General features: G+C 49.9%; 1 protein-coding gene across 1 annotated transcript in view; it reads right to left on the bottom strand.

Annotated features, from left to right (window-relative positions):
- Positions 1–11,160, bottom strand: part of LOC133136593 (partitioning defective 3 homolog) — a 201,645-nt gene that overhangs the window by 160,504 nt on the left and 29,981 nt on the right. Inside the window, exon 2 of the mRNA XM_061254228.1 lies at positions 2,711–2,812. Within this exon, the coding sequence (XP_061110212.1) occupies positions 2,711–2,812 (102 nt within the window). The remainder of the gene's footprint in view (positions 1–2,710; positions 2,813–11,160) is intronic.

Raw genomic sequence — 11,160 nt, 5'->3', positions numbered from 1 at the left:
CAGCCTTTATTTGTCTGAATCGACCACGGCCCCGGCTATTATCCGAGGCCCGGCTTCAAATAGAATCCCGGACACAATTTGAGGATTTACTGTAATCACACTTGCAGGTTACATGCTGCACACCTTATATATCTGCCCTCACCCTAACCAGGGAGATCAGCGACTAGCCTCCTTGCCCATCTCTGTGTGAGACTATGCTACTGCACGTGTCGTGTAAACCAGGGATCATCCAATCAGGGCCCCTGAGGGCTGAGGGTGTTCCACCCTCCCTCTACCTGGGATTCAGGTGTGAAGACCATCTGGCCAATCAGTAGCATGAATTGTTGAGTTAATTACCCAGGAGAAAAGAAAAACAGGGCTGGATTTGGATTTGAGGACCAGATTACATGATTTGACTCCGGGGTCAAGGGCCGTGATTTGATGATCCCTGAATGAATGTGTAGGCTTTCGTAAGCCAAAAAAGCTCCAGCCAGGCTAATTAGCCTAATTAGCCCCAGCATCAGCATGGTGACATGGAGCTGCACAGGGACCGAAGATAACGATGTTGTGGGTTCATCACAAACACTGAGGAGTGGCAACGTGGGTAATTCTCTCTCTCGCTCTCTCCCTCTCCCTCCCCTCTCTCTCGCTCTCGCTCTCTCTCTCTCTCTCTCTCCATGTCTGTCTCTCGCTCTCGCTCTCTCTCTCTCTCTCCATGTCTGTCTCTCGCTATTGCTCTCTCTCTCTCTCCATGCGTCTCTCGCTCTCGCTCTCTCTCTCGCTCTCTCTCTCCATGTGTCTCTCTCTCTCACGCTCTCGCTCTCTCTCTCGCTCTCTCTCTCTCTCTCTCTCCATGTGTCTCTCGCTCTCGCTCTCACTCTCTCTCTCGCTCTCGCTCTCGCTCTCTCTCTCTCTCCATGTCTGTCTCTCGCTCTCTCTCTCGCTCTCTCCCTCTCCCTCGCTCTCTCTCTCGCTCTCTCTCTCCGTGTCTGTCTCTCGCTCTCGCTCTCTCTCTCTCTCTCCATGTCTGTCTCTCGCTCTTGCTCTCTCTCTCTCTCCATGCGTCTCTCGCTCTCGCTCTCTCTCTCGCTCTCTCTCTCCATGTGTCTCTCTCTCTCACGCTCTCGCTCTCTCTCTCGCTCTCTCTCTCTCTCTCTCTCCATGTGTCTCTCGCTCTCGCTCTCACTCTCTCTCTCGCTCTCGCTCTCGCTCTCTCTCTCTCTCTCTCTCCATGTCTGTCTCTCGCTCTCTCTCTCGCTCTCTCCCTCTCCCTCGCTCTCTCTCTCGCTCTCTCTCTCCGTGTCTGTCTCTCGCTCTCGCTCTCTCTCTCTCTCTCCATGTCTGTCTCTCGCTCTTGCTCTCTCTCTCTCTCCATGCGTCTCTCGCTCTCGCTCTCTCTCTCGCTCTCTCTCTCGCTCTCTCTCTCTCTCTCTCTCTCCATGTGTCTCTCTCTCTCACGCTCTCTCTCTCGCTCTCTCTCTCTCTCTCTCTCTCCATGTGTCTCTCGCTCTCGCTCTCACTCTCTCTCTCGCTCTCGCTCTCGCTCTCGCTCTCTCTCTCTCTCTCTCACACTCTCTCTCTCCATGTGTCTCTCTCGCTCTCGCTCTCACTCTCTCTCTCTCTCTCGCTCTCTCTCTCTCTCTCTCTCTCTCTCTCTCTCTCCATGTCTGTCTCTCGCTCTCTCTCTCGCTCTCTCCCTCTCCCTCGCTCTCTCTCTCGCTCTCTCTCTCCGTGTCTGTCTCTCGCTCTCGCTCTCTCTCTCTCTCTCCATGTCTGTCTCTCGCTCTTGCTCTCTCTCTCTCCATGCGTCTCTCTCTCTCACGCTCTCTCGCGCTCTCTCTCTCTCCATGTGTCTCTCTCTCTCTCAGTCTCTTTCTCTTTCCATGCGTCTCTCGCTCTCTCTCTGTCTCTCTCTCTGTGTCTCTCTCTCTCTCTGTCTCTCTCTCTCTCTGTCTCTCTCTCACAGGCTGCTAAGGGAACTGCCCCACCTTACATCCAATCCCTGATCACTCCCTACTCCCCAGCTAGACCACTCCGGTCTCCCAGCTCTGGTCGCCTTACGGTTCCCTCTCTACGTGCACCTGGCGGTCGAGCTGCACGTTCACGCCTGTTTTTCGCTCCGGTTCATCAGTGGTGGAATGACTTGCCTACCACTGTCAGGACAGCAGAATCCCTCCCCCTATTTCGACGCAGACTCAAAACCCACCTTTTCAAACTCTACCTTAGTAATCGTCCTAGGCTAGGCTAGGCTAGGCCAGTGGGGATGGGCAGAATAAAGAGCGGCTAGGCTAGGCCAGTGGGGATGGGCAGAATAAAGAGCGGCTAGGCTAGGCTAGGCTAGGCTAGGCTAGGCCAGTAGGGATGGGCAGAATAAAGAGTGGCTAGGCTAGACCAGTGGGGATGGGCAGAATAAAGAGTGGCTAGGCTAGGCCAGTGGGGATGGGCAGAATAAAGAGCGGCTAGGCTAGGCTAGGCCAGTGGGGATGGGCAGAATAAAGAGCGGCTAGGCTAGGCTAGGCTAGGCTAGGCCAGTGGGGATGTAGAAGAACAGTAAAGCTTGCACTGCATGCAGTGACATCATTAGTGAAAGACTGTGAGCACAGTCTGAGACAGGAAGAGACTGGTTAATTATGAATGTCCACATCAGGGCCCCATCACACACAGGACTGTCAGTCAGGTCTCGATGCTAAACACAGGGAGAGTACCCCCCCGGCCCCCCAGTCTGACTCACCCGGTCTTTGTCATCAGCGACATCACTCAGAACATCGTCCACGTCCAGAATCCCGCCATCGCCGTGTTCCAAACGGTGCACCTGCAGCCAATAACCTGGGTCCTGCAACAAGAGACCAGCCTTACAACACACTCTGTACACACACACGGTGTATACACACACCCTGTACACACACACTGTGTATACACACACCCTGTACACACACACTGTGTATACACACACCCTGTACACACACACTGTGTATACACACACGCTGTACACACACACCGTGTATAGACACACCCTGTACACACACCGTGTATACACACACCCTGTACACACACACTGTGTATACACACACCCTGTACACACACACCGTGTATAGACACACCCTGTACACCCACACTGTGTATACACACACCCTGTACACACACCCAGAAACGCCCACCTTAAAACACACCTTGTACACATACACAGTAGTACACATTGTTCAGTTAATTAAAGAACCGGGGCAGGATTTGGATTTGAGGGCTATAATCCCGAGTTTAAGTGAATAACCCAGAAATAACGGCAGTGGTAATTGTGATTGGATTGGATTGGACAGTAAGTGTGAAGAGGAAACTATTCCAAACTGTGCCTCAGTTCTGCGTGTGTGTCAAAGCGCGATCCTGTGAGCCGGTCCCAGTTATCCCAGTTGAGGCCATAACGCAGACCATAAACACAGCTCAGTTACCATCACACCACCTCCATTAGGGCTCAGTTACCATCACACCACCTCCATTAGGGCTCAGGTAACATCACACCACCTCCATTAGGGCTCAGTTACCATCACACCACCTCCATTAGGGCTCAGTTACCATCACACCACCTCCATTAGGGCTCAGTTACCATCACACCACCTCCATTAGGGCTCAGGCAACATCACACCACCTCCATTAGGGCTCAGTTACCATCACACCACCTCCATTAGGGCTCAGTTACCATCACACCACCTCCATTAGGGCTCAGGTAACATCACACCACCTCCATTAGGGCTCAGTTACCATCACACCACCTCCATTACGGCTCAGTTACCATCACACCACCTCCATTAGGGCTCAGGTAACATCACACCCCTGTTACACACCTCCATTAGGGCTCAGGTAACATCACACCACCTCCATTAGCGCTCAGGTAACATCACACCCCTGCTACACACCTCCATTAGGGCTCAGGCAACATCACACCCCTGTTACACACCTCCATTAGGGCTCAGGTAACATCACACCCCTGTTACACACCTCCATTAGGGCTCAGGTAACATCACACCCCTGTTACACACCTCCATTAGCGCTCAGGTAACATCACACCCCTGCTACACACCTCCATTAGCGCTCAGGTAACATCACACCCCTGTTACACACCTCCATTAGCGCTCAGGTAACATCACACCCCTGCTACACACCTCCATTAGGGCTCAGGTAACATCACACCCCTGTTACACACCTCCATTAGGGCTCAGGCAACATCACACCCCTGCTCTGACGGTCACATGACCCAGGCCTGCCATAGCAACAGGCCAGACTTGAAGCCTGCTCAGAGCTTTCTATGTTACTTTTTACCGTTTAATCATGGAACCTTCCAGAAATAACTGCATATTCAAGGAAGCTTTTTTTTAAAGAACAAACTAAAAAATATATATGTATATGTATATACATATATGAAATGCATCATCTGCAGAAGCAAAGAGACAGAACAAACAGGAAAACAAAAGTAAATAAAAGCATATGCATTAATATCTGACCATCAGAAGACAGATATTGTAGCCTATATAATAACGGTGTTCTGCATTAGGCACCTTGTGTCTGAAAAAAACGGATGGAAAAACTAAATAAATTTTTCCAATTTTTCCCTTTCTCAATTTGGTAGCCAGTTATACCCTATCTAATCCAATTAGTGCTCGCTGGGGATACGCCGCCTTACGAACAGCAGGGTGGTGCACAGTAAGAGCAGCAGGATCAGTGGTGCACAGTAAGAGCAGCAGGAGCAGCAGTGGTGCACAGTAAGAGCAGCAGGAGCAGCAGTGGTGCACAGTAAGAGCAGCAGGAGCAGCAGTGGTGCACAGTAAGAGCAGCAGGAACAGTGGTGCACAGTAAGAGCAGCAGGAGCAGTGGTGCACAGTAAGAGCAGCAGGAGCAGCAGCAGTGGTGCACAGTAAGAGCAGCAGGAGGAGCAGTGGTGCACAGTAAGAGCAGCAGGAGGAGCAGTGGTGCACAGTAAGAGCAGCAGGAGCAGCAGCAGTAGTGTTCCATCCGCCATGGGCCAGGGGTAGAGGAGGGGTGGTGAAGTCAGAGCCAGCCGGTAAAAATAGCTCCTGGAAATATCAGAGCTGCCACACCTCTGCTGAGCGTTTCTGTCAGAACAGGGCCCCGCGTCAGCCATCCGCCAACCAAAAAACAGCTGTGCCTGGCCCCTCCCACAGTCCCCCGAACCACACCCCAAACCCCCAAACCCCCTGCCCCAAAAACACCAGTCCCTCACTGCTGCCGCCCACTGGGGCATGCCAGATGCGCTCTGCCTCAGAAGAACGATGAATGAACTGACACATGAGCTACAGCTCAAAGCCCAGCCATTTACTCACAATGTGTGTAACCATCTGACCAACCACAGACAGTAAGGGGATGTGTCTCTACAGTAAGGGGATGTGTCTCTACAGTAAGGGGCTGTGTCTCTGTGTCTCTACAGTAAGGGGCTGTGTCTCTGTGTCTCTACAGTAAGGGGCTTTGTCTCTACAGTAAGGGGCTGTGTCTCTGTGTCTCTACAGTAAGGGGCTTTGTCTCTACAGTAAGGGGATGTGTCTCTGTGTCTCTACAGTAAGGGGCTGTGTCTCTACAGTAAGGGGCTGTGTCTCTGTGTCTCTACAGTAAGGGGCTGTGTCTCTGTGTCTCTACAGTAAGGGGCTGTGTCTCTACAGTAAGGGGCTGTGTCTCTGTGTCTCTACAGTAAGGGGCTTTGTCTCTACAGTAAGGGGATGTGTCTCTGTGTCTCTACAGTAAGGGGATGTGTCTCTGTGTCTCTACAGTAAGGGGCCGTGTCTCTGTGTCTCTACAGTAAGGGGCTGTGTCTCTGTGTCTCTACAGTAAGGGGCTTTGTCTCTACAGTAAGGGGATGTGTCTCTGTGTCTCTACAGTAAGGGGATGTGTCTCTGTGTCTCTACAGTAAGGGGATGTGTCTCTGTGTCTCTACAGTAAGGGGCTGTGTCTCTGTGTCTCTACAGTAAGGGGCTGTGTCTCTACAGTAAGGGGCCGTGTCTCTGTGTCTCTACAGTAAGGGGCTGTGTCTCTACAGTAAGGGGCTGTGTCTCTGTGTCTCTGTGTCTCTACAGTAAGGGACCGTGTCTCTGTCTCTACAGTAAGGGACCGTGTCTCTGTGTCTCTACAGTAAGGGGCTGTGTCTCTACAGTAAGGGGATGTGTCTCTGTGTCTCTACAGTAAGGGGCTGTGTCTCTGTGTCTCTACAGTAAGGGGCTGTGTCTCTGTGTCTCTACAGTAAGGGGCTGTGTCTCTGTGTCTCTACAGTAAGGGACCGTGTCTCTGTGTCTCTGTGTCTCTACAGTAAGGGGCCGTGTCTCTGTGTCTCTACAGTAAGGGGCTGTGTCTCTGTGTCTCTGCAGTAAGGGGCTGTGTCTCTGTGTCTCTACAGTAAGGGGCTGTGTCTCTACAGTAAGGGGCCGTGTCTCTGTGTCTCTACAGTAAGGGGCCGTGTCTCTGTGTCTCTACAGTAAGGGGATGTGTCTCTGTGTCTCTGCAGTAAGGGGCTGTGTCTCTGTGTCTCTACAGTAAGGGGCTGTGTCTCTGTGTCTCTACAGTAAGGGGCTGTGTCTCTACAGTAAGGGGCTGTGTCTCTGTGTCTCTACATACACGCTATACACCCAGAGCTTTGGGATCAGGCAGCATCAAACATTCAGGGAAACAAACCAGCGTCTCTCAATCCTGAATATTTCATCAGTAATTCAGCTATAAATGGCAGAGATTCTGCTTTCTGTGGTATGAGGGGGTATCGCCGGGGGGCAGGGTTTATGGCCCCCCCGTCCTCAAAGCCAGTCCCCTCTGTGGGTTGAGACATCCCCTAACACCCCATCCCCTCCGACAGGCGGGATGAGGACTGAGTAACAGCCACAGTCACCAGTGGAATCACCCAGGGCCAGACACAGCCACAACACTTGCTTTTCATAAATATAAAACAATGTTTTGGGAACTCATTTCCAATAGAGATGATTCCTCTCTCTTAACTCCGGGACCAACCTCTGAGATTATGGATGCACCTTATGAAGTCAATACAAGTTTACACCGCATATTTTCTGTTAATAACACTTTGGAGCCTCAGATACATGAGGGTTTGATCGTCTGCAGAGAGAAAAACAGAGCAGAAAATATTCCCAAACCAAACCACAGCGTCTCCACAAGGCACCACTGATCCCAGAAACCACAGCGTCGCCACAAGGCACCACTGATCCCAGAAACCACAGCGTCGCCACAAGGCACCACTGATCCCAGAAACCACAGCGTCGCCACAAGGCACCACTGATCCCAGAAACCACTGCTGAGCTCGAGCGCTAAGGAGCTGAGACAGGAAGGGTATCGACTCAAACCCAGTCAGAACGAGGCCTTAGCGTGGTTAAAACTCTCCACACACACAAACACACATGCGCACACACCACTGGATGTGGCTAAAACAAAAAAACACCAAAAAAAGAACAAAGACACAATTCATATTCAGCTACGAGAAGCCAAGTTCTTCAGAAACAATTCCGCCACATGCAAACATAGTCTACTAACTGCGAAGCACACTGTAAATACAACAGTACATACACCCGGTGTAGAATACACTGTAAATACAACAGTACATACACCCGGTGTAGAATACACTGTAAATACAACAGTACATACACCCGGTGTAGAATACACTGTAAATACAACAGTACATACACCCGGTGTAGAATACACTGTAAATACAACAGTACATACACCCGGTGTAGAATACACTGTAAATACAACAGTACATACACCCGGTGTAGAATACACTGTAAATACAACAGTACATACACCCGGTGTAGAATACACTGTAAATACAACAGTACATACACCCGGTGTAGAATACACTGTAAATACAACAGTACATACACCCGGTGTAGAATACACTGTAAATACAACAGTACATACACCCGGTGTAGAATACACTGTAAATACAACAGTACATACACCCGGTGTAGAATACACTGTAAATACAACAGTACATACACCCGGTGTAGAATACACTGTAAATACAACAGTACATACACCCGGTGTAGAATACACTGTAAATACAACAGTATATACACCCGGTGTAGAATACACTGTAAATACAACAGTACATACACCCGGTGTAGAATACACTGTAAATACAACAGTACATACACCCGGTGTAGAATACACTGTAAATACAACAGTACATACACCCGGTGTAGAATACACTGTAAATACAACAGTACATACACCCGGTGTAGAATACACTGTAAATACAACAGTACATACACCCGGTGTAGAATACACTGTAAATACAACAGTACATACACCCGGTGTAGAATACACTGTAAATACAACAGTACATACACCCGGTGTAGAATACACTGTAAATACAACAGTACATACACCCGGTGTAGAATACACTGTAAATACAACAGTATATACACCCAGTGCAAAATACACTGTAAATACATGTGGAACTACAGTGCATCTGGAAAGTATTCACAGCGCTTCACTTTTCCCACATTTTGTTTCGTTACAGCCTTATTCCAAAATTCCCATCCATCCATCCATCCATTATCTGAACCCGCTTATCCTGAACAGGGTCGCAGGGGGCTGGAGCCTATCCCAGCATACATTGGGCGAAAGGCAGGAATACACCCTGGACAGGTCGCCAGTCCATCGCAGGGCACACACACCATTCACTCACACACTCATACCAGGGGCAATTTAGACTCTCCAATCAGCCTAACCTGCATGTCTTTGGACTGTGGGAGGAAACCGGAGTACCCGGAGGAAACCCACGCAGACACGGGGAGAACATGCAAACTCCGCACAGAGAGGCCCCGGCCGACGGGGATTCGAACCCAGGACCTCCTTGCTGTGAGGCGGCAGTGCTACCCACTGCGCCATCCGTGCCGCCTATTCCAAAATTGAATAAATTATTTTATTTTTTCTCAAAATTCGACACACAATACCCCATAATGACAACATGAAAGTTTTTTTTTTTTTTTTTTGCTAATTTATTAAAAATAAAAAAACTAAGAAATCACATGTACATAAGTATTCATAGCCTTTGCTCAATACTTTGTTGATGCACCTTTGGCAGCAATTACAGCCTCAAGTCTTTTTGAATATGATGCCACAAGCTTGGCACACCTATCTTTGGGCAGTTTCACCCATTCCTCTTTGCATCACCTCTCAAGCTCCATCAGGTTAGATGGGGAGCGTCGGTGCACAGCCATTTTCAGATCTCTCCAGAGATGTTCAATCGGATTCAAGTCTGGGCTCTGGCTGGGCCACTCAAGGACATTCACAGAGTTGTCCTGAAGCCACTCCTTTGATATCTTGGCTGTGTGCTTAGGGTCGTTGTCCTGCTGAAAGATTAACCGTCGCCCCAGTCTGAGGTCAAGAGCAGGTTTTCATCTCTGTACATTGCTGCATTCATCTTTTCCTGAATCCTGACTAGTCTCCCAGTTCCTGCCGCTGAAAAACATCCCCACAGCATGATGCTGCCACCACCATGCTTCACTGTAGAGATGGTATTGGCCAGGTGATGAGCAGTGCCTGGTTTCCTCCAAACATGACACCTGGCATTCATGCCAAAGAGTTCAATCTTTGTCTCATCAGACCAGAGAATTTTGTTTCTCCTGGTCTGAGAGTCCTTCAGGTGCCTTTTGGCAAACTCCAGGCGGGCTGCCATGTGCCTTTTACTAAGGAGTGGCTTCTGTCTGGCCACTCTACCATACAGGCCTGATTGGTGGATTGCTGCAGAGATGGTTGTCCTTCTGGAAGGCTCTCCTCTCTCCACAGAGGAACGCTGGAGCTCTGTTCTTAGTCACCTCCCTGACTAAGGCCCTTCTCCCCCGATTGCACAGTTTAGACGGGTGGCCAGCTCTAGGAAGAGTCCTGGAGGTTCCGAACTTCTTCCATTTACAGATGATGGAGGCCACTGTGCTCATTTGGACCTTCAAAGCAGCAGAAATTTTTCTGTACCCTTCCCCAGATTTGTGCCTCGAGACAATCCTGTCTCGGAGGTCTACAGACCTGTGCGTCACCCTGCCCCCTTCCCCAGGACCAGAGACATGGAGCCTGCAGACACTACGACCCGCCCCGAGTCTGGAGCAGCATTTACAGCCAGAGCTTAGACCACCCCTCTTCCCCTGCTCAGCTCCAGGCCATGCACTCACAGCCCCGGTCTGCACTGCCATTTAATGCACAGTTAAAGACATAAAACACAGAAGAGATTTTAACAGTCCGCAGGTTTCCTGCTCATATTCTCCTGCACAGGAAGCAGACAGCCAGTACTTCCTGAAGACCCTCAGCCCTACCCATAACCCTCTGCTTCTCACTGAAATGGCAGGAAATTAACTGCTATTTATCACACACACACATCATAGAGACAGACATGCACACACACATACACTATGCTGTCACACACAGACACTATGCTGTCACACACACATCCCTACATGCGCACACTATGTTGACACACACAGAGCCTACCCACACACACACACACACACACACACACACACACACACACACACACACACACACACACACACACACACACACACACACACGACAGGGGTCACAGCTGTTGTAATAAACTAAAGCAGCTCACCTGTTCCCCAGGTAAAGAGTCCACACAGGTCTGACACCCACATTTTAATTCAGGAGGATTTAAGATGACTGCTGACAAGAGACCTTCCTTTATCGCTTTAGGATCTTGGCTGGGGATTTTTGAAGGCTTACCAAAACGGTCATTATCTTTCCTAATCTGCTAAACATATCCCACATAATGATGCTGCATAATGGTTTGTTTTCCAGGAGGGGAGGGGGAAGAACCAGGACAGCGTCAGCTGAGTTGTGAAGTTCTGATCTTCGTCTTACGGCAGCTGTAGGCAGTGTCTTCCTGTGTCTGTCCTGGGAGACAGGGCCAAACCCCCCCGTACCAGACTGTTATCGCTTTAACACCAAGCGGGGCGGGGGCTCTCGGGGGCCTCAGCCCTGATTCAGAAGAGTGCTGAAATGATTGTGATTGAGTCATTAAAATGAATCATTTCTCCACAGATTAAGGGGACACATTGGCACCAGCAGGAAGCTCTTATCTCACCACCAAACATCACATGACCATGGCCATGGAGACCAAGTGTTTCTCTAAGTGCCATCAGTGTTCCCTTTCTATGTGGCCAGAGAGGAAAC

Source organism: Conger conger, chromosome 9 (genome assembly GCF_963514075.1).
Source record: "Conger conger chromosome 9, fConCon1.1, whole genome shotgun sequence".
NCBI lineage: Eukaryota > Metazoa > Chordata > Actinopteri > Anguilliformes > Congridae > Conger > Conger conger.
This window is presented reverse-complemented; position numbering and strand designations above follow the sequence as displayed.